Genomic DNA, 24,635 nt, shown 5'->3' with positions numbered 1-24,635 from the left:
TACATCGATTGTGCAAACTTTGCAGCGTGACTTACAAGACTGCTCGAAAGAAAGATGTGTTTCCGTTACCTGACAATGAGATATGCAATCTTTTCCTTTTTAATTAATTTTTTTAATTATCTTTTTTAATTAATTTCTTTTTTAATCTTTTCCTTTCCCCTATAAAGTCTCTATCAAACATTGAAAATACTCCGAAAAAGTAGCTCTCTACTTTAAAAAAATATAACTATAATATAAACAATATAACTATAATATAAAAAAAATATAACTATAATATAACTATAATAAATAAAAAAATATAACTAAATATAACTATAATATAAAAAAATATAACTAAAATATAACTATTATATCTATTTAAAAATATAAATATAAAAAAAATATAAATATAAAAAAATATAAAATATAAAAAAATATAAATATAAAAAAATATAAATATAAAAAAAATATAAATATAATTGTAATACTATAATAAAAATATAATTATAATACTAGCTTTGCATAAAATGAATTCGAATAAAAATAATGCGTTACTAAAGCTATTTCGAAATTTTCTTTTAGATTGAAAATAAGAATTGAAAGTGACATATGATATAAAAATATAGACGTTTTATAAAATTAAAAAAAATTTTTTAAATCTTATTTTGAGAGGCTTGTCTTCCTGAACAAAATTAGTTTGATACAAGATGAACAAATTTTTTCATTTAAAACAGAATAAGTTTGTGGAGCTCTCACTCACCGGAAGGATGTTTCGGCACAAAGTCCAAGGTCCTGGTCTTGCAACGCAATCCTTCGCCAGTACCGTCGATCCAGATGTACTTTGCCTGGATCGCATTTTCGGGCTGGGGCAGGTCAAGATATTTCTTCAGCAGAGTTTTATCTAACGCCGCATTCGGCGAATCTTTCAACACGCTGCGCGACATAGTGATGCTGTAACAAACAAAAAGAAAGAGAAGATAAGGATAAATAAATATGAGAGAAAGAGAAAAATGAGAAAAAAATTGATCGAAGCTTACAATTTTATTTCGTACATATAATGAGCGAGAGAATTCAGGAGGTCATTAATTATATTAATTATAAAATATTTATTAATTATTCAAATATATTAGCATATATTAAATATGAAACAAAATAATTCTAGAGCATAAAAATGCAATTTATTTATCTTGCATCGATATTTCGTAAATCTTTGCGGGTACAAATAAGACAAACATTCGCATAATTACAAAATGGTGCACTTGACAGGTGTATGATTCGGTTAATTATATTACGTGCATGCATGCGCTTATGCGTTTATGTCACGCTTCATACCGCGAATGGTATCATAAAAAGGTCATACACATCGTCAATTAAAAATTATTAATAATCTAAAAAAAAGTTAGAAATTATTAATAATCGAAAAGAAATTAAAAATACAAATAATCTAAAAAAAAATTAAAAATGATTAATAATCGAAAAAAATTAAAAATTATTAATAATCGAATAAAATTAAAAATGATTAATAATCTAAAAAAATACAAAATAATAATCGAAAAAAAATTAAAAATTATTAATCATTAAAGAAAAATTAAAAATTATTAATAATCGAAAAAAATTAAAAATTATTAAATTCCTCACATTTAAAGCGACAGAGGCCGCGAAAGAGGCAGATCTCGATCCGAGACGCATTTACGAGGCGATGCAACTTGCAGAGAAAGAGAGAGAGAGAGAGAGGGGGGAGAAGGCTTTCACTGTGATGGTGTATCATGAAAAGAGGTGCGCCCACACGGGATTTCACGCACGTAACACGCGAGCTGTGCGTGCGCCATGCACTGTATGGCATGTTGCGTTGGCGTGGCCATTGCCGCCGATGGGATTTTCCTCCGGTTCCTATCGAAAATCTCCCCGCAGAAGCAACCCATTCTCCGATACACGCCCGATAAATTATTCCGATAAATCTCGAAGGTCAATAAAGACAGTTGCAAAAACAACACGATTCCTCTCGTGCTTTTTTCTTTGATTTTATAGAAATTCAGTTTCGGGGAAATTAATTATATTTCTCTTTCCATAAATTAAAGAAATTTTTAATATAAACTGCGGGGTGTTGGATGTAAGATATTTGTGCCTGAGAATTGAAAAATATCTTTTCCATGTGTAAGTTATCATTTTAGTTTGATTTTTATAGACATCTAACAATAAGTTTCTCAATGAAACTGTTTTGAATTAATTTCAGAAAATTATTTTATCTTGCAAAATATGTATAAAAATTCTAAAAGAGTCTTAGAATCGAGAAGAATATCTTTTATATGAGACATTATTATTACTTTAGATTTATAGAAATCAATGAAAAATATTTTAAATGAATGAAATATTTTTAAATTGCAAATGAAATATTTTTCTGAAATTAAAAAGAATGTTGTTAATATTAGGATTTTAATTTTTTCTGAATAGATGTATAAAATAATTAATTAACCTCAGCAAAGTTTTTATATAAACAGAACACATTTATTGAATTTATTAATAATAATTTTGTAGATGTTCTTCTTTCTTCTTTTTCAATTTATAGAAATCAAATTCAATTTAAAATTGAAGAAGAGATGTAAATAATTATTCTCTTTTTTAATTTTAACGAAATATTTAAATTTAATATAATTATATTTAATATAATTTAACGAAATATTTAAATTTAATATAAAAACTGCAATATATAAAATTGTATTGAAAATAAAATATTTATGAGTCGAAAAATATATTTTCCATATATAAATTATTATTTTGGATTTATTGAAATTTAAATTTCAATGGAATAGTTTCGAATTAATTTCAGAGAAATATTTTATCTTGTGTAAAACTCTATTCTAGAATATTTGTGTCAAAGAATCGAAAAGTATCTTCTCCATATAAGGCAGTTATTATTTTACATTTATAAAAATCAATGAAATATTTTATATCATGAATGAAATATTTTTTTGAAATTAGAAAAAATATTGTTAATATTAGAATTTTATTTTTTTCTCAATAGAAGATATGAAATGATTAATTAAACTTTTTCTCAGTAGAAGATATAAAATGATTAATTAAACTTAGCAAAAAAAAACTTTTATAAAGAGAGCGTTTGTAGAAAATTATTAATGATTAATAATGATCTTGCATGACTTTTTTTTAAATTCTTCTAATCTTTTTTAAAAACATGACTGCGCGATTGTAGGACGCTTAATCTGTCGATTGCTGTACATACTTGCAATCGAGAGCCGATATCGTATAAAAGTCGCATTAAGAGCAAGAATCAAGAGTGGGGAAAGCAATCGAGTGAACAATTTTTGGTAACTTTCAACTTTCGCTTCGGCCTTCAAGGCCTCTCTGTTTCAATGTCTCCTCCAACAATTACGTAATTCATGTTGTAATCGTGCGTACGATGTGTGTGATCGAATGTTATTTTCTTTCAGATACATTATCTCCGATTGATAATTAAGATATCTGGGGGGAATCATAAAAATTTTTTCAGCAGATAGTCTATATATTTGATTAATTATTATTCTGTCATTTTATCTGTTTACGCAATTATTTTAATTATTTTATTTTCTTCTCATTTTATCTGTTCACGCAATTATTTTAATCTCGAAGAAAGCGTTGTGTACACAAGAATTCGAAATGTGTCAAAATATGTAATTTTAATAGCAATTTTTTTTTCTAATTTAGAATAAATTTCGAATGAATTAAATAATTTGCAGAATTCTTCTTTAATTAAAACTGATGTACATTTTTCTCGAATTGTGGACGATTGAAAGCAAATCACTTTTAAATGTAAATAACTTTGTTTTAATTATGTATTACATCTACCAAGTATTTCATTTGTTTGTTCATTTAATTTAATTTAAGCGAATTTTATCGGAGATTAGTAGCTTGAAAAATTGATATGACGATTAGAAATCCACTTAAAGTTGATTTTTTTGCTATTAGAAGAGTGATAATATTAATATAAAGAGTATAATTCTAGCTTTTATTTTGCTCGCACATCCTGGGACGGACAAACTTTGACCTTAATTTGGAAAGAATCGGATATTTAGATTTATCGCGCTGTGTCGCCTTATCATGAATTAGCAATCACGCAAATCGAGAAAATATTTGCTCGCATCTACGAAATTACATAATTACGACGTGTTCATATTTGCATGGACTTTGCGAGAGCGATTGCGATAATTTTTCGCCGTCATTCTAGACGTGGTGGAATAAAATCAATTCTGAAAATCAAGATTTCACGCAGAAAGATAAAAAATATCGGAGATTCAAATGTAAATAATATAAAATATATTTCGGAAATTAAAATAATATATAAAATATATGAATAGTGAAAAAAGTAGTAAAAATTAAAGAAATAAAATTTAAAAAAAATAATAAAAATTAAATAAAAAAAATATTAAAATATAAAAATATAATATTAAAATAAAAAAATATAAACATATGAAAAATATAATATTAAAATAAAAAATATTAAAATTAATTTGATTAAAATTCTACGTCGAAATTTTCCATATTACTCTACTTTTTCTTTCTCTCTGTCTGTTTTATATCTTGTATACGTCATGTCAGAACTTCCAGACGAGCCAAAAATCGAACAGCGTATCGGAATGTGTTATCTTCAGTCACGTGCGAGCATAAAGCTATCTCTTGCGTGATACGCATATATCGAGGAGATATTAAAATAAGTATGTGCTTAATTCGCTTTTATCGCAATTGCGAGACGATGACCAATCGAAAAGATGTGAAATTAGAAAAGGCCAGCAAGAGTACACTTTGCTCAAGACAAAAATAGATATTAATTTATCGTCTATTCCGTATTGATTTTTTTATTGCAACTTTTCGTATTAATTACTACACTAATTATCGAAAGAAATGAAGTTTGAAAAAATTCAAAATTCTTTCGAAAGAAAAAAAAAAAATAATAAAAATTCTTTCGAAAATCAAATCAATCGTGTGATTATATAATAAATTACGATTTATTTTATACAGATTTTTATGCGATAAAATGCAATGCGATACGTAATGATCCAATTATAATTATACATATGATTTATTCAAATCAATGATCAAGTGTAAAAATATGACAGTTTTGTAAATAATTAATCTCTAGTTAATTCTCATCCTCCAGCTTTAATAATAGTTTCCTTTTGTCCCCAAAGTGATTCTTTTTCCGCATTCTCTCGTTCGTATTTTTGCCCACGTTTTTCACGATGTTCGGAGAATAAAGACTCTGAATGAAAATAAATGCGGAGGTTAATGCACTTCCTGTTGAACTCGCGTGGATGCAGTAGCAAAGATGACCTTTGCTCAATCTGTTGTTTTACCATAAGCGGCCAATAATATGCACACGCGTATCAGTTGTTATGTCATTTACATGTCTGAACCCGGGAATGGAAAGTGATAAAAATGAGATCATACTGTTTGCTTATTGGCATTTTAGCGAATGATTTTTCCAGTATTTAGTATCTTGTAAAATTAATTAATTAAGATTAAAATTAATTATCATGTAAAATTAAAATAAATAATTTCCCTAGCGTTCTAAGAGTTATATTTTATACGAATATTATTAAGAACGGATATAATGTATGCTGGAAAAGAATTTTCAGGTCGCGCGTTTCTACAGGGTGTTTTAAACAAATCGGAACAACTCGAAAAAATATATGTTTTAAAAAAATGTTTAATATAAAAGTTGTAGAATTTTAAAGGATCTATTCGCTAGTTTTATCAGTTTGATCTTGGCTGGCGTTGCCGAGGTCAGAATAAATTAATCATAAATTTTTTAAACTGAACCCCCTACTTTTTATTGCATATTTTTATATTTTTTATTTTTATTAATATTGCATATTTTTATATTTTTTATTTTTTATTTTTATTTTTATATTTTTATAGCCCTTCTCGAGATCTTTTTAAAATACTATAATTTTATTCATTTTAATCGTTTTGAATATATCTTTTTAAATCCTACAACTTTTGTATTAAACATTTTTTAATAAAATTTACATTTTTCGAGACATTCTGAGATTCCGATCTTTTTGGAACATCCTGTACATACATCTTTGTATGTTTTCTTTTCTCCCAACATTTGGGAGAACCATACGGATCCGATGACTATGCGTTGTGACGTATTTGGATTTGAAACGTAAGTTTTCGGTGAAACTTGAATACAACATAAATTTGCCGTCGACACGCTAAAACGACACGTAAGCCAGTGTTGAATATTAAATTTCTATTTCTGCGTTCCATAACTCGACAGAGTGTTGCTCTCGTGAAATTTTAACGACGCTCTTCGATTTTATTACGCCATTTCATTTGACAATATCTCCAACGGAACCTAATAATGTAAACATATTCACATCGAAATTAAAAATCAAAATTTCAACAAAAGTCATTGGTACAGAGGGTATATTTTAGTATCGTTTAGTATTAATATTTACATTATTATCTTAATATATTACATATAAATATAACATAATATATTACATATATTATTAATATAATATTAATATAATATTAATATAACATTAATTAATATATCATTAATATAATATTAATATAATATTAATATAATTAATATTAATGTTATATTAATTATAACATTAATATAATAATAATATAATATTAATATAACATTAATATAATATTAATATAATATTAACGTAATATTAATATAACATTAATATAATATTAATATAATAGTAATATAATATTAATATAATATTAATATATTATTAATATAAATATTATATTAATTATTTTATATAATAAAAAATTGTTGCAGTTTCTTGCGATACAAATAAATATGATTCGGATGAAAAGGATCGCCTTTACAGCTATACTTTTTAAGTAGGTCGTATTATATACTCCAAGCATTTAAATGATGATGATGGTAATAAGGTCATTTGGGATTAAACATATAATTTACCGATTTCCACGACAGGTTAATTGCTGTTGTAGAAAATATCTAGGGCGAACACGTGTAGCCGTCGAAAAATAAAGAGAAGACGACCGAAAAATACGTACACATGATGAAGAGAGAAAAAGAAGGCGAGGACACTGGAGACTATTTCGTGAACGTACACTATATTGACACCCTATATATAACGTGCTTTCGCAAGACTTAATCGCGCTTTGTTTAACTAGTAAAAAAAATAAAAAGAATTATCTTTCGATGTCAACAATGAAGCGTTTTGTCGACAGAAAAAATAGCGACGAAGAGTCAACCGACCTACTTGCTTGTCAAATATTATCATCGCGGGCGTTCCATTTTTTCCGAAATTCCTAATTAAGAAAAATAGAAAAACAATTTCACTAATTTATTCTTGTATTATAACGATATATATATTTTTTTAATGGTAATTGTATAATTTTATTTTCCTCATCTTCTTCCTTTGTCAACGACTTTTAATTCCTCGTAATTTTCTTACTACTTGCGTCCACGTTTCTTTTAATTAATATTCCATTCAATCTTCGTTAAAGGAAGTTGATGGATTCGGAGCCTTTCTTTTACGGCCATTGTGCAAAAAGCAAATTACTTCCTAGCCCAACGGGGCTGTCGCAGCACAAACGCTCGTGATTATGCATGTGATTTATTCGACATTTATTTCGCGGCTAGTTACGTGTACGAAACATATTCGTCCCGACTTTGACATTTAAATATCGACGAAGGAATTATTCCGTGCCTCGGTTACACGAGTATTATTATTCGAATTGGGCGACTCTTTTTTTTTTTTTTTGTAAATAACGCATAATTCGGTAACACTGACCAATTACGAGTTTTAATCGATATTAAATTGTACTAAAAATAGCGAGGTCTTATCGCGAAGCGGCGCGGGCGAAAAAGCGAGATTGTAAATAATTCGGACGCGCGTCGCATATAAACAGCCTCGAGGAGACCTTCAAAGCTATATGTTTCAAATCAATATATTTAGGCCTTCGGACGAAGACTTTCGCCAGAAATATCTCGCGTATGTATATCTTTTCTTTTTTCGAGGAACTATAAAATTATTCAAAATTCAGACTTATGTTCTTCTCGAAAAATATGTATCAATTTCGACGTGTTATTATAAATTATTGTGTGATTATTTAAAAATTAAAATGTTAATTTTTATTATATTTATTATTTTCACACTTTTATTTATTATTTATTACTCTCGTTTGTTGTGTTTTTTTTATAAAACCTTGAGTTCTTTTAATTTTACATATATATATATATATTTATATAAAATGATGTTTATAAGATAGGAAATAATCATTAAAAATGATTTGTATCAGCGAAATGAAAATTAATACTGTTAATCTTTTGTTATATCTTTGTTACTTGAGTACCCAGAGATATCTGTTCTACATTGATAGCACACCCGCTAATAAAATTTGCAAAACTAGAATTCGAGCATTTATCAATTTTTTATTAATTATTTATTTTATTAATATTTAATTTTTTATTAATTATTTCTCTGTATTAATTAATAATTAATTTTTTGAGTAACAGGTAAAGCGTACTCCATATTTCATCCATAGATTTTTCTATCAATTTTTGAACATCACACAAATCCAATCATAATAATTTAAAATTGTTAAAATTTTAGAAATTCAAAATTACGAAAAAAAAAATGAAACCTTACCAAACTTTCGCAAAAAAGGCGACTCTTCTTTAAATTCGCGCGTATGCAAATATACTATAAAACTTTTATTAAATTTATCGCAGCGATTTCCCAAAAATTAACGCGAATTTTGATTAGAATTTTATTCTTTCCAATTTTTACATTAAACAAATTTTTTTTCTCTCTAAAGTACAAATTATGATTTTATAAACCAACAAATATAGGTCAGTTTAAGATAAAAAAATTAATTGAAAACATGAATTTAGAGAAAACTAAAAATAAATTGAAGCCCTAAAACAATCTCTCTCCGCATTTTTATGAAACCTACGGATTCTACCAACCTAAAACATCTGCTGACGGTAATCCATGGCTCTTGCTTGGTCATTTTCGCGGAGCGCAGGAGCTTGGGCCCGCAAATCCTGACGAGCAGGTTGGTGCTCATCGTGATCGGAATTTCGTCGTCGAGGTGAGGATGCTCGCGAGAGAGATCTCGGTCGATTTTCCGCGCGTTTTCGAGAGGAAAGCGTACGAACCCGGGGCAAAAAAGCCGTAAAAAAAAAATGAGAAGGAAACTAGGATAATGCCAATAGAGAGAACACGAGGAAGCAACGCACCCTGAGGACTGGTCGACAAGGAGCGAGAGAGTACCATTTATATGGGCGCCCCTCCCCAAATGCTATCGGCACCTCAGGATGCCCGACGAGTTCGACTTATGCCTCGTCTCTTTCTGGCTTTTTCGTACGCGTCGAAATATGTTGTGCGCGCGATTGCGATATAAACAAACTACGCTTCTTAACCCGACCTGTTGTCGCCTACTTGATTGAACGACAAGACAATTTCATCACGTGTTATACGATGTCGCGTCGAAATTCACGAGGATCAATATTTGACCAACGTTTCTCGTCTTCATTATCGAAATGATTTTTTGCGATTGTTATTAAAATTCGCAATTAGCGCGATGCTAATTAATCCCGCGGAGAAATGTCATTTACCATGATGAGAAACAGCTGTTTTATTAGCGTCAATTTTATTCTTATTTTTCTCGGCGAGAAACGGTAGGCAGAAAAGAATTAAAAAATTAAATTAGAAAGAATTAAAAGAATTAAATTAGAAGCTGCGAATTCTGCCCAATCGCGATTTAATAAGTGCTCGAAATTATATCATTAATCTTGACATTATTATTAATCTCACCGTATGTGAGTTTTTATTTCATATTCTTTTTTTTTGTACTATTATAATTTATTATTATTCTCTTGCACAATTATTCAGAAAACTTCATAAATTCTAATATATGTACATTTTTTTAGAAAATTTTGTAAATACATAAAATTCCTGAATAATATTCATATTGTATAAAAATAATGTCGAATGTTCTTTCTGATTTTTATTTGAGTGAGATTAATAAATAGTTATCTCAAAATCTTTTTTCTGATACAAATTGTAAAAAAATATGATAATATAAGTGATAAAATAAATTATATAATGTATGATGTGACAAATTAAAAAAACATGATTATATAAATGATAAAATAAATGATAGGATGTAAATGTATATATGTTGCCACTGTTGGAATATTTTTAAATTTAAAATATATCGCATGCCCCAAACAATCTATACAATTTCTATACAAATTTTTGTATTAATTTACCATAATTCAGATATATTAAATAATGATACTATGTTAATATTTTAATTCAAAATAAATGAAAACATTATAATAATTTAAAATAAATTTTGTGAAAAAAATCATGATATTTTTAATGATAAAATTAATTTAGAAAAAATGTTATTTTTATATTTTCTAGATGTAACAATTCAAACTTTTGATTAAAATAATATGTAAAATTTTACATTATTTTTTTGTGAAAATTGTGTAATTTAACAATTTACAAAAATTTTGTAGTGTTTAATATTTTAATTTAAAATAAATGGAAACATTATAGTATTATATAATTTGAAATAAATTTTGTGAAAACATCAATATATTTTTAATGATAAAATTAATTTAGAAAAAATGTTATTTTTATATTTTCTAGATGTAACAATTCAAACTTTTGATTAAAATAATATGTAAAATTTTACATTATTTTTTTGTGAAAATTGTGTAATTTAACAATTTACAAAAATTTTGTAGTGTTTAATATTTTAATTTAAAATAAATGGAAACATTATAGTATTATATAATTTGAAATAAATTTTGTGAAAACATCAATATATTTTTAATGATAAAATTAATTTAGAAAAAATGTTATTTTTATATTTTATAGATGTAACAATTCAAACTTTTGATTAAAATAATATATAAAATTTTACATTATTTTTTTTGTGAAAATTGTGTAATTTAACGAAAAACTAAAGTTAATGTAATATGTGAAAAATATCATTTTTATAACGATTTCGGTCGAGATCAGGATTTAAGCTGACACATGTTCAAACATATCGAGATCACGTGTAGAGTCTCGACGGTCAAGAAGGTAACAAGTGACAGTAATCAACAATAACAAGTGCTAGTATTATCTTGATCTTTTTTTTGTAAATTTTAACAGAAATTTTAAATTCTGTCACTAATAATATGGAACATATCTATTATGTAAAATTCAAATTAGATGCACATTGTATTATTTTTGCACTTTTTTCAGTTGTTTTAATAATTTAACATTTGAGTCCACTTAGCACAATAGCAATATATATATTAAATTAATGCATAAATGTATTAAATATTTAATACAAAAATTTTAACCGGTATATTTTTTAACAAAAAGACACAAATTTTCCAACAGTGTGAAAAAATAAGAATATTTTTATAAAGTGATACAAGTGATACAAGAAAATTTCTCTCTCTCTCTTTCTCTTTCTTCCATATAAAATAAAATGAAATGTAAATATTATATAATATAATGATACTTTAATCGTTATCTTCCATCAAGATATTGATTTAAATATCTATTGTTGACAAATAACTTTTGATAAAAATAAGATTAATATAAAAATATGAAACACATGGATAGAGGAGAAAATCTGGATTTTGTGTTACGCGTTTTATATTTTTATATTTTAATCTTATTTATCAAAAATTGTTCGCAGTCAAAGTTAAACTAAATAAATAAAATGTAATAGAACGAGTTAAAAATTGTCGGGATGTTTTGTGGCTGGAACATCAATTGGTTTATTTATGCTTGCATATTAACAGTGACCCAACCACTGTTAATATGCAGGCGTAAATAAAAGAAGAGAAGCAAAATGTGTCGCGGTCGATGTTCATTTATTAAATAAAAAACGCTAAAGCGGATAGTGGGGCATTCAAAAGAATAATTGTAGCTTCAAGTAGTTAATTATCGTCAGAATTTCAGGTCAAGAGCGAAAATATAGTGAGTCAGATAACGTCAAAAATATTTATTATAAATTATAATATATTATAATATACTTATAGCATGAAAAAGGGGATAAAAAAATTGAAAGTAATCAGATATGAATTGGAATAATTATAGTAATTAATAAGAGTAGTGAGAAAAATAATTATAATAATTAATAAAAGTAAATTAAAAAAAATTATATTATTAAAAATTTTATAAAAATTATATTATTAAAAATTATATAGAAATTATATAAAGTTATATTATTAAAAATTATATAAAAATTATATAATAATTAATAAAAGCAATTAAAAAAATTATATTATTATACAAAAATGGAATATTATAGCAACAGTGGTAGAGTCATATCGTAGGGCTATATTGTACTTAATTAGAGGATTAGAGTTACAAGGATTACACTTTAACATGCTCATAATAAGCGCAAATTGATAGATCTATATCTAAATAAACACGAGTGCAAGTCTGCATTTTACGTTCACGTGAACGCAATTTGTTTATTCAATTTACAGACGATATTTACGCACCATTAACACGTACTCGAAAATGCAATGTCAAGATATCTATATATACGAGAGGCGGTCACGCGATAATTAATTACATCGCGCCGATATCGTGGGGGAAAATCAGAGCTGAAAATTCGACGGTAAATTCTAATGTGAAGTATTTAGATTCAACAAATACTGCACATAAATATTTATCAGATTCGCATCATCAAAGCGAATTAATAGAGATACAGCAGATGATTATCTACTTTGACGTTTAAAAGTATGCAAAATGTATTCGTGTGTCAATTTATTTAATTTCTTCACTTAAATGTCATTTTATTATTTACCTCCCGTTATATTATAATGTTAAATTATATTATAAATTTTATAAAAATAATTTATATGTTTTATGAAAGTTGCAATAATAAATGACACAATTAAATGAGATATATATATGACATATGAAGATAAAAGCTTTATAAAAATGATACATTTTAAAAATTACAAACTGACAATAATAATTGACGTAATTAAGTGAAATATAGATATATAAAGATACATATGAAGATATACAGAAAATATCTAACTTAAAATGGAACAACATATATATTTTAATTAAACAATTGTCTTGTGTAATTTTTTAAAAATTATAATAGTAAACAGAAAATAGAAAATTGTTTAAAATAATAAAATATTCGAATGTTTAGATTAATAAATCTAATGATAAGATTCTTGAATTGTGTAAACATTTCGATTACAGAATTCTTATGATATTAATGTAATGTTTAAGAGATAATTTAAAATGGGACACAATTCAAATTATAATAAAATTATTTTTAATTGTTAAATGATAAATAATAAAATACAAATTATAATAAAATTATTTTTAATCGTTAAATGATAAACACATGGGACATTTTTTTATATGGCATCGCGCATTTAAATTTTAACATTGTACTGTCCATGAAAATTTTAATTAAAATAATTCTGTAATATTCCCAAGAAAAGAAGAGAAAACTAATTTCGCTTGTATCTATCTTAACTATGTTCTTTGTTTGTATTTATCTTAACTATTTTCACTACGCAAACAAAATTGGACACCATAAACTTCTATATGATACATTAGATTGCCAACACGGCTATCTCATGACAAGATGTGAAGCAAGAGCGATTATTTACAAGTGGGCAGAATTTATACCGGGTGATACAGAATTTGATATAGCATGTCACTTAATAACAATTGTAACTTATATGAGATTATTACTTATATTTATTTCAATAATTACTGATTATATTATTATTTATTTTAATAATTGCTTATATTTATTTTAATCACTGCCGTAGCTTATATTTATTTTAATTACTGCCGGCAAATTCAAATGATACAATGTATATTAACTCAAGCTATATAAATTTATTCTGCCCAATTATAAGTCTGTCCTGGTTTCAGCTGTTAGCAGTCTAGTATGATATATAAAACCCAGCAAACACCAAATAACTTATATTACTCTTAGTTATAATTTCCCACTCAACAATATAACTGTTACGTAACAGTTATATAACATGTAACAGTTATATTGTTGAGTGGGAAATTACAACTAACAGTTATATAAATGTTACTTGCTAGGAAATTTGTGATTGGAGACAATGTTTTTCTTATCATCTGTATCATTGTTACAATTAATGCCATCTATATGTATTGTTAAGAGTTCATATCTGAGTATCTATACACTTGCTATTTGGATTTACAGGTATTATCCAGATCCATTTATTTCGAAAATTATTTAAATATCCGAGAGAATTGCAAAGAAGCCGGATCTAAAAGAGAGAAGGAAGAATGTTAAAAAATTTCCTCACAATTTTGCGAGAAAAATATATAAAAAATATAATAAATTATATAAAAAAAATAGAAATTGCGAGTGATAAAATGAGGACAAGATATATCAAAATCAATTTGATCTTGATATAGTTCATTAATCTATTGATAATTTCTCTTTGCAATTGACCACTTTTTCTTATTACTTATTAAGGAAAATAAAAATTGAGTTGTTTGTCTTCTATTTATCTATTCTTATCGTTGCCTGCGAGATTTCTATCCTCGAGCGCAATAAGTAATTACACTTCTGTTTCTTTCCTCGCGTCTCACATTATTAAATGGAGTTTATTACACAATTTTTAATACATCCTTCTTTTAACAATCAAAACTAGTATAGTTTTTTTTTATTTTATGAAATAAGTTTTTAAAAAATATGTTATTTATGTTACTTATTGATTAAGAAATTAAACAAAAAAATTTTATTTCTCCAATGTAATTCGTTTAAAAAAATATTATGCAAATTGTATATGCATTTTAGTTGCATTCTATAAAAATCTAACAACCTAAAATATATCGATCAACAATTATTATTAAAATATATAAATACATTTATTATAATTGTATAAAAATATTTTCGTGTATGCTTTAAATAAATTTAAATTAAAAATAATATTCTCAATATTAATTAATATTCGTAACTTAAAATTAATATTTTTTTATTATTAACCTTTTAAATATACATAAATATTCTAATAATATTTTATAAAGCTTCTAACAATATTTTATAAATTTTTATAAAATATTTATAATTATTATTACAATATTTTATAAATTTTTATAAAATATTTTTTTATAAAACTTTTAACAGATTGTTAAATATTCTTTTTAAATATTATTATACACAATCATATTTTCAAAAATAATAATAATCATAATAATAATGCTTTAAATTATTCAATGACGATATAATAATATTTTTAACGACGGAATATTTTAACACACATATTCTTTTATTTGAAGATTAATTCATATCTCACATTGATAATTATGAGACACAAAACCCCGCGCGTGACTAACAAACGTCATTGAAGAGATGCATTGTCGCAATCAGTGGATTATTCAAATATCCATTACGTCAATACGATTAATTAATCTGTGAATTCGTTGAAAGAGTCACATTATACGAGATTTCTCACTTGTAATAAATCTTTTTACAATGTGCTAATTGTTATGTGCTAATTGTTATGTTAAACGATATATAATTATTTCAACGACATTTTTTCGCTTAGCATAAATTAACAGTCATTTCTTAATTGCATTCGATTTTAATCGTTCGTCATGATTAGAAGACCATGTATTATTGACCTCGTTATCGCTCTCTTCCTAGATAAGTTCGGAATCTCGTCTTTTACGAGACACGTGACGTATGAATGACGATATTTAGGAAATTTGATTTCATAAACAATCGATAAACACATCATATTGGAGAAGTTTAATAAATTTAATAAAGTTTTGTGAAAGTAAAATGAGAGAAAAATCAGCCCGAATAATTTCTAATCATTGACAAGAACGTGTACAATTTTTTCACGAACAAGAATTTAAAATTCTTTATTAAAGTCTCAAAATTTTTTTATATAAAATAAAGTACTGCATCAATAGAGATACATTAAATACAATAAAATAAATTAAAATAAATTAAATATAAATTAAATTAAAATATAAATTAAATATAAATTAATTAAATTAAATAATAAATTAAATATAAAAGATAAATTAAATATAAATTAAATATAAATAAATTAAATATAATAAAGTACTACTTATTTTAAAAAATTTAACAGCTTTTTAGCGCGTAATAATAATAGTATAAGAAAAGATAAAATTTATAACATATCACACATTTTATCTTATGTAAAAAAAGTTTTTTTCTCATATCTATTAATGTCCCCAAGATATAATTTGTCCTAGTTTTTCGTACCTTATATTTTGTACCAATATTAGCACATTGGAAATCTTTTAAATGTACACTTTTGATTGGGATAAATGAATTATTTAATTTTGTCAACAGCGACCTATATAGTTCAATTTTTCCACGATAAATTTACCGCGCATCCAATCGTTGAAGTAAAAAATTAGCACAAATCGATCGCGAAACGAAACAGAGCGTCCGCTTCAAGGAAAGTAACCATGTGCTCTCTCATCGAATCTACTCTTTTAACCGATAAAAATACTTGTCCGCTACCTTAGACAACGATCGATCTTCCTATCCCCGCGTTACATATGTTTGCTGTCATTATGCCTATTGAATGTTAATCTAGATTCTTCCCGCAATTTTTATTTAAGACCCTTTCCACTGTTGCATTTACAGGAAAAATCTTTTATTTATAAAATACAATATTAATTTAATATTTATAAATAATGTTTAATAATTACAATTTAATAATAAAATATTAATTTAATATTTATAAATAATATTTAATAATTATATTAATTTATTAATAAAATACAATATTAATAAATCATAAATGAACGTTTTTAGGAAAATATTGGATTTCAATTTAAATATAAATTTCTCAGAAAATTCTTCTTCTTTATATCTTTATATCTATTATATATTATTCTTTATTTTTATATTTGGATTTTTATATTTAAATTTTTGTTTCTTATCTTTAATTTAATTTTGACAGATTAAAATAAAAGAAATATATTCGTAGAAATGTATTAAATTTAAGATCTCTTGAGACAAGTATATATTTATAAATGTAGAAATAATAATGATAAGATATATTGAACTAATTAGTTGAACTCGTATTTGTTTCTCACAAAATTCTGAAAAAATTCGAATAATTTTATGAGTGGCATATGAAATCGATAAAAATATTCATCTAATTCCAAATAAGCCTTGCTTATCAATAATAAAGGGTCTTGATTGTCAGTACTGTTTTTGTAAAAAAAAAATTAAAGAATTGAAAAATTAAAAAATTAAAAAAGAATTAAAAAACTCGAGCGAAAATTATTGAAGTTGAGAAACATGCTTCAGTTACAAATTGTAAATGCAAATTGACCGAGATTGATGTTTTATAGTTGCTTATCGAAACTAAATGCACTGATAAGATACTAAGCAAATATTTACATGAAAAGTCGAACTTCAATTTTATATCCAACTTACGTCTTCAAAAAATATAATTACGCAAATATGCGAGGTCTTTAAAACAAAAAACAAATTAAAAAATAATAGAACGGTATAAATAGAACAACCTAACCTAACCTAACGTAATAAATTTTTTATGACTAATTTTGCAATAATCATTAAGAGATAATCATTGTGATTACATCGGATAATCATAAAAAAATAATAACTGGTGACTGATAGCACCGTTCCATTTATACTAATTATCTCACTTGACCGTATTCTTGCGTCTTTCCACGTGTGCAGGATTCCCAAGATGAGAGCTGCAATAGAATGTGCGTTGCTTTTCCTCTTTTTTTTTAAGTTACAACGTATCATTTGCAGCGTATCTTTTGCGCATTTTTACTTCCGTCGCGTTACATTAGAAATTACGAGGTCGCGCGATAAAGTAACGAAGGCGGCTGAAGCGTTCCACTGACCTACACACGCCATCAGTCAATGGTCCTTATATAGTTCCTTCATTTAAGGGCTTAACCCCATTCGAATATATCTGTTCGCGGAAATCAAATATATCGCGCTTTTACGAGCTTCGCGCTTCGCCTGTTGACACGACAGTAAAAGAGATCGATGTCTCATACAGGGTGTCGTAAAACAACCTTTTGCGCCACTTGAAGCTTCACAATTTGTCCCAGACGCGTATTTAGTATTTTTGCAAAAATGTGTAAAAAATATATAAATGCGCGGATTTTTCGGAATTATTATCGCCATTTCGATCGTTCAACGCGGAATAATGATTGGATGAAGGAATTTTTTTATAATGAAAGATACATCAGTCGCTTTTATGTACTTGAGAAAATTTAGTTCGTGATTAGGAGGATCGATACAAGTCACGAAATATACTTTCGGACAATAATTTTGGAGAGAAATAATTGTTTGTAAGCGCATTAAATCATTAAGGCAGATTTTTACGGGTGTTCTTTCTTTCGTAGATTGTTGGAATTTTTGATTTTAATTGTCCGGCAGGTTTCCTAAGTGCGTTTTCAAATGAAGAGGGTCTCACGCTGAGCCTCATAGTCGGTGAACCAAATTGAAAAGAAGCCATGAAGTCAATCAAGAGCCTCAATCACCGACGACTTGAAAGGAGAACAGACTCTCGTGCGCGTTTAAGGAATTTTAGACACTTCTTGGTCGTGATACGAATTCTATAACGTTCTATGCTTTCTTCTCTCTCTCTCTTTCACGCAATAATTTTTACATTATCTTAATATAATGTGAAAAATAATATTTTGCAAATGCAAGCGAATTTCTTTTACAAATTGTTTACAAAGATATATTTATTAATGTTTGATTTTATTTGAAATATTTGTTTTTATCCAAGCTTAGAATATTCATATCTATCATATTAATCTCATCTTATATATGTATTGGTTGAAGAGAAATAGTTTTTGCTAAGTATGACACCTAAATAGCTACTTTCCCAGCAAACACCAAGTAACATTTATATAATTGTTAGTTGTAATTTCCCACTCAACTATATAACATGTTATATAACATTTATATTGTTGAGTTTAGCTTATTGAAAATTAAATATCTTTTCATTTTATAAACTGTCCACAACAAAATTAGGTATATTAATTAAAAAATCACTTGATTTATTTCGTCGAAAAAGTTAATCCAGGTAGAATATTATTTGGAGGATTTTATCTGTTTGTTTTGACCACGATGTTAAGCAAAAATTTATCGCGGGTGCAACGGTCCGCTACCGTGCCAAGTTTCCGGAATGCACTATTTGTTGCTTCTTCAGGGTCAAACGAACAATTGCAATATTGTGCCAATTATTTCCGGCGACCGTCCTGAAGGACGTTCTATAAACAGCTGATCCTCTCTCTCTTTCTCTCTCTCTCTCTCACAAAAAAATAATTTCTTCCTTTAAGAATTAAAAAAAAAATAAATTATCGGAGTTAAACCAAATTTGATATAATAATTTTTTTTTAATATTTAAAAGAGTAGCAACAAATATAATTTTAATTAATAAGTATGTGCGTAATTTATATTGCAACAATGCCACCATTTTAGAAAATAAATCGGACCGTTAGAATTTTTAAAAGTCATAATTGAAAATTCGCACGATTTGCGAAAAAAAAAAATTCAATAATTCTCATCTTTATTTTCATAGATAAATATTAATTTTATATTAAATTACATTTTAATACGTATCCATTATTGAAAGTTGATCAAAAACTTTGATAAATGATACAAATTACTTTGCATCTCTCGAGACATTTGTTATCAATTATTTGTAGGAAAAAACACGCGCGTGCATCTTTGACTGCTGATTAAGCTGCACAACCTACAACACGCGTATCCTTGCCAAGTACACGTGATCTACGAGAATAGCATATCAATAAGCCTAGGAAAAAAAAAACTACTTCTGTCGCAATAAATAAAAGCAAAATAACGATTCCTCTAATTTAACAATTTTATCATTTCTGCAAATATAATTTATCATTGTTGATATTTTCATTGTCGTTTTTACCTTATTGATAGACACTCTCTTTTGATAAGATCGCTGCATTTGTGCAAACGCGCATCAATTTGAATTTTTTAGAAATTTACGCAAATGTTCCATTTATTTTTCTTGTAACATTTTTATTACATAAAAATATTATGCATATATATTTTATTCTCAAAATTTTTGATCTTACTGCATTCATTATAATTTTATATTTTAAAAATACAATTGATGGAATAATTGTAAAAATTCTATTGATTAAAATTTCTCAATATTTTTATAATAGTGGATATTTATAGAGTATCGCGTGTTGAAAGACGCAGATTTTATAATACGATTGCGAAATACAATCACGGCATAATAGCACTGACTATTTTTCATAAGCTCAATCGACTGCTAATGATAGAAGTGTTTAGGTAGTCATATTTGCAAGCGCGATGTTTATTGATAGATACGCTCTTTCGACAAAATCGCTGCATAAGCTGCATAAGTGCGTGTCAATTTGATTTTTTATTAGAAATTTACGCAGATGATTTGCAATATTTTGCGTTTAACATGAGACGTTTTCCACAAAATCCACAATCTTTCCAACTCTTTCGAAATTAATAAGCATGCACTTTAATCTTAAGTTCTTGTGTTCTTTTAAAATTGCATACGTATTTTGAAATTTTAATCAAGTAAATTATAAAGTTAAAAATTTGTAGTTTTCTAATTTTTTTAGATTTTATTTCTGAATTCTAAGCTTGTATGTTCGATTCTTTGCATTTCGAGTTCAGAATATATTAATATATTAATATTATATTATATATTTAAGATTATATATTTTAATATAATATTATATTAATATTATATTAATATTATATTTATATTAATATTATAATATTATATTAATATTATATTTATATTATATTTATATTAAAATTATAATATTATATTAATATTATATTATCATATTAATATTTGGATTTTTATAACTTTGTCGATTTAAAATTTTCTGTATTTTAACACTTTTTATTTTTCTATAACTTTTATATCAATAAACAATTCTCTGAGTCTAGATTATTTATATCTATTATATTTTTTCGTATTACATTTTTTCTAAATTTCTTAAAAATTTTCTTTCGAAATTTTAATATCTGAATTAAAGGATCTCCAGACTTGTTTAAGTCTCACATTGTAATTTCACATTTAAAATTTTCTCTCTCTCTCTTTCATGATATATACATATATAGTACATTCCATTAGTACAAATTCCAAGATTGTTTGTAGCCTAGTTTCTTGGAGTTCTAAGATCAAATGGCTCGCTATCAAATGACTGTCCAAACAATTAGTCACGAACAAAGGGCAATCAACGATACAATTTCAGTAGAAAAAAAATAACAAGATTTTTATCAAGATTTTTCTTTATGAAAAATAATTAATAATTACAAGTCAATTTTTATGCATTTAATTATCGCCACTTTGTACAAGAATGATACCAAAGATCACAATCTATTTCAATTAACCCTTCACCACACATTGTATCACGGAATATACAGCGTGACCTATTATTAATGATACAACCAATGAAGGAGAAATTTCTGTACGAAAAAAATAAAAGGAAAAGAGAGGCAATATTTTTTCCGACACATTCTTCTTCGACTGGACAAAATTGAAGGATTCGATAAAATATAAAAAAATAAAAAAATATAAAATATAAAAAAAATATAAAATATAAATAATATAAATAATATAAAATATTAAATATTAAAAAAGAAAACAATACCTCGAGACTGTTTTCCTTACTGCTGGCGAACGAGATTCATCCGCGAGGGTGGACACTTAGCACCTACCAGAGATGGGAGGATACTGCCAAATGCAGTTGGCAGTGCAGATCGGACAACGGTATCGTCGACGACGACGACGACGACGACGTATAGATACGTGGTCCACGAAAATAGTGTCGCGTGTGAGTGACAACTGCGTGAATCTACGCGAGCACGACGGCGAAGAGATGCGTCATACACTAGAGACTATGGAGGAAGAACGAGGCTGGCTTACCCTCCTTTTTATATGTCCCCACCCCGGGTACCGAGCACGCGTTCGCAGTGTGCACCACGTAAGTGCATCGAGCTGTATCTCTGTTACTTACTTTTATTTTGTACGACATCTAAAGGCCGGACTGCGCCGCGAAGAAAGATTTATTATAGTTAAGCGATAAAAAGGAGGAAGAAAGATACACTCTAAATTGCTTTATAATTCCGAAAATATTTCTTTTTAGATTTACACTTGTTTGTGTGTTTATGTAATATTATTTGTAAATTTAAGAAATTTTTTTTTCAATAATAGTTATTATTGATGCGATCATTCATTATCTTTGTTAATTGTAAATAATGTTTATTAATTATGTTAATGTAAATACGAAAGAATTATTATCGCGTTAATGAATTAACATATATATAATGAAAGGTTATTTTACACATATGTGTATTTTTACTTTACATTTTGATAATATTATGATATTCCCAGCAAGCATCAAATAACAGTTATATAACTGTTGGTTATAATTTCCCACTCAACAATATAAATGTTATATGTTATATAACACTTACATAACAGTTATATTGTTGAGTGGGAAATTACAATTAACAATTATATAAATGTTTCTTGGTGTTTGCTAGCAAAAAAATGGTTTAATAATACATAAGTAATAAAATTAAATTTTATAATTACAATATTGCTAAAAATTTATATAAATATACTAAATAAATTTGTCAAAAAATATATTAAAATAAAGAATATAAAACGTATGATAGATGAATAATTAATTAAATATAACAAGAGAACTAATTAAATGAATTGAGATCGAGAATTCAAGTTAATAATAAAATATATCAAATAAAATAATAAACTTTTTTATAAAACTGTTTTTATCTACGATAAAATGCAATTAGCTTGCGTGTGTTTTGATAAATGTATCTACATAAAAATCACATAAGAGATAAATTAATCTCTTCCTCCTTAGAAAAAAAATGGATATCCTAAATTTTATAAATATCAAATATTGATTTGTATTTAAATTATATTAAATATTATTTTTTAAATATTAATAAAATATTACTTAAATATTATTATTTTTTTATTAGGCATTTATCAAGTTCTAATTGTTTATAAATATTTCTTTTCTTTCTCTCTCTCTCTCTTTCTGTATAAATTAATTAACAAAAAAATCATGTAATATATCTATCTTTTTTGGAGGTTAAATGCACGTGCAATATAAATTCCACGCAGAAAATATATGCGGCGCCAGTTAGTGACAAATTAACGCTCGTAAAGCATTAACTGTTTCCGTTACATTCGCTAATAACAAGCCAACACACACTAATCCTTCACTAAACCACGAATTGTTTGCTCTTTAACAACCACCGTCTAGTCATTGGACAAACACGTGCAATGGAAGATTTCTCATTCGCAGCAGAAAAAAAATGATCTTTCAATAAAAAATCGCTTTTTATTATCGTGAAGCTTTTGTTGACGATTCTTAATGCCTGAAATAATATTGTGGATTGAAGTAACAATAAAAGAAGTCATTGTTGAGATACAGAAATCTTATCTTTCGAGTCAACCTACGTAATTCTTCTTTTTAGGCACAGAATCTTCATCTTATAAATTTTGTGATATAACATTTTCATCATTTGTGTAGAACACGAGTCGTTTTTAAATTAAAAGAAACACTTTTGTGATATTATAGAATTTGACAAAAATTATTTTGTAAAATTTACTCTATAAATTTTCAAGAGAATTTTTCTATAAATTTTGAAGAGAGAGAGAGAGGATCATAACTTTTTAAAGTTTTTTAAATTTTATCTTTTAGTCTTAAAGTTTTTTTACTTTAATCTAAAGATTATTTCAATCAAGATTAATTTATTGACAATTATATACAGGGTGTTTCTTAAATGATGTCCAAAATTTCAGAAAATAATTTCTTGAACAATTTTAAAAGGAAAAAGTTCCTACGAACATGGAAATGCTTTCCTACGGAGTTATGAGTTTTTAAAGTTAAAGAAAAATAAAAAAGAATTCTGCGATTACCTTTCATAATTTTTAATTGAAGTCTTTTAATCGATGTTCATGAAGTACATCTCGTAAACATAAATATGTTTATGATCTTCACAATAGAATTCCTTCGACACTATTCAGTAAACTTGTTAATAATCTTGTTAATTCTTTAAATATTATTGGAAATATGCTCAGAATTTTTGAAAGAGTCAATGACCAGAAAAATGCAAACACATGTAATTAGACGAGGACACTTTGAATATTTAATTTAGTTAAGCTATTACTTGTTAATTATTATTCAATTAAAAAAATTAGGAAAGATAATCAGAATTCTTTTATTTTTCTTTAACTTTGAAAACCCATAATTCTGCAAGAAAGGATTTTTGGACCCATATTTATAGGAATTTTTCTTCTTTAAAGTTGTCCAAGGAATTCCTGGAGCTTTAGGCATCACCTAGAAAATACTCTATATGTAAGATTTGTAAGAAAACTTCTAATCACATAATTCGTCAATCTAATCCGACTAATCAATTCCGACAATCTAATCTTGTTTTCCGCGTCTAAGGCAACCAGGTTGATAATTCTACCCATAAATAATATTGACCCATATAAATAGTATTGACAATCTACTTAACCAGATTATCTACAATAAGTTAATCTGATTAAAAATTAATCCAAT

The 24,635-nt window shown here is 26.3% G+C and overlaps 1 protein-coding gene across 3 annotated transcripts in view; it reads right to left on the bottom strand.

The window, feature by feature from the left end:
• The window catches only part of Gs2 (glutamine synthetase 2), a 35,914-nt gene that overhangs the window by 4,384 nt on the left and 6,895 nt on the right, over positions 1–24,635 (bottom strand). Inside the window, exons 1-2 of one of the 3 annotated variants that reach the window (XM_083088794.1) lie at positions 21,684–21,922; positions 740–930 (exon numbers count right to left, since the gene is read on the bottom strand). In XM_083088794.1, the coding sequence (XP_082944920.1) occupies positions 740–923 (184 nt within the window). In that variant the 5' untranslated portion in view covers positions 924–930; positions 21,684–21,922. Of the gene's footprint in view, positions 1–739; positions 931–8,941; positions 9,191–21,683; positions 21,923–24,635 lie in introns of those variants that run through there. The other 2 variants (XM_083088792.1, XM_083088793.1) reach the window with 2 other exon arrangements.

The sequence above is a fragment of the Camponotus vicinus genome, unplaced genomic scaffold (assembly GCF_025532165.1).
Source record: "Camponotus vicinus isolate PSW18456_S1 unplaced genomic scaffold, iyCamVici1.0 SCAF_14, whole genome shotgun sequence".
In the NCBI taxonomy this organism is placed as follows: Eukaryota; Metazoa; Arthropoda; class Insecta; order Hymenoptera; family Formicidae; genus Camponotus; species Camponotus vicinus.
The sequence above is the reverse complement of the archived record's forward strand: the minus strand, read 5'-3'. Positions and strand labels throughout refer to the sequence as shown.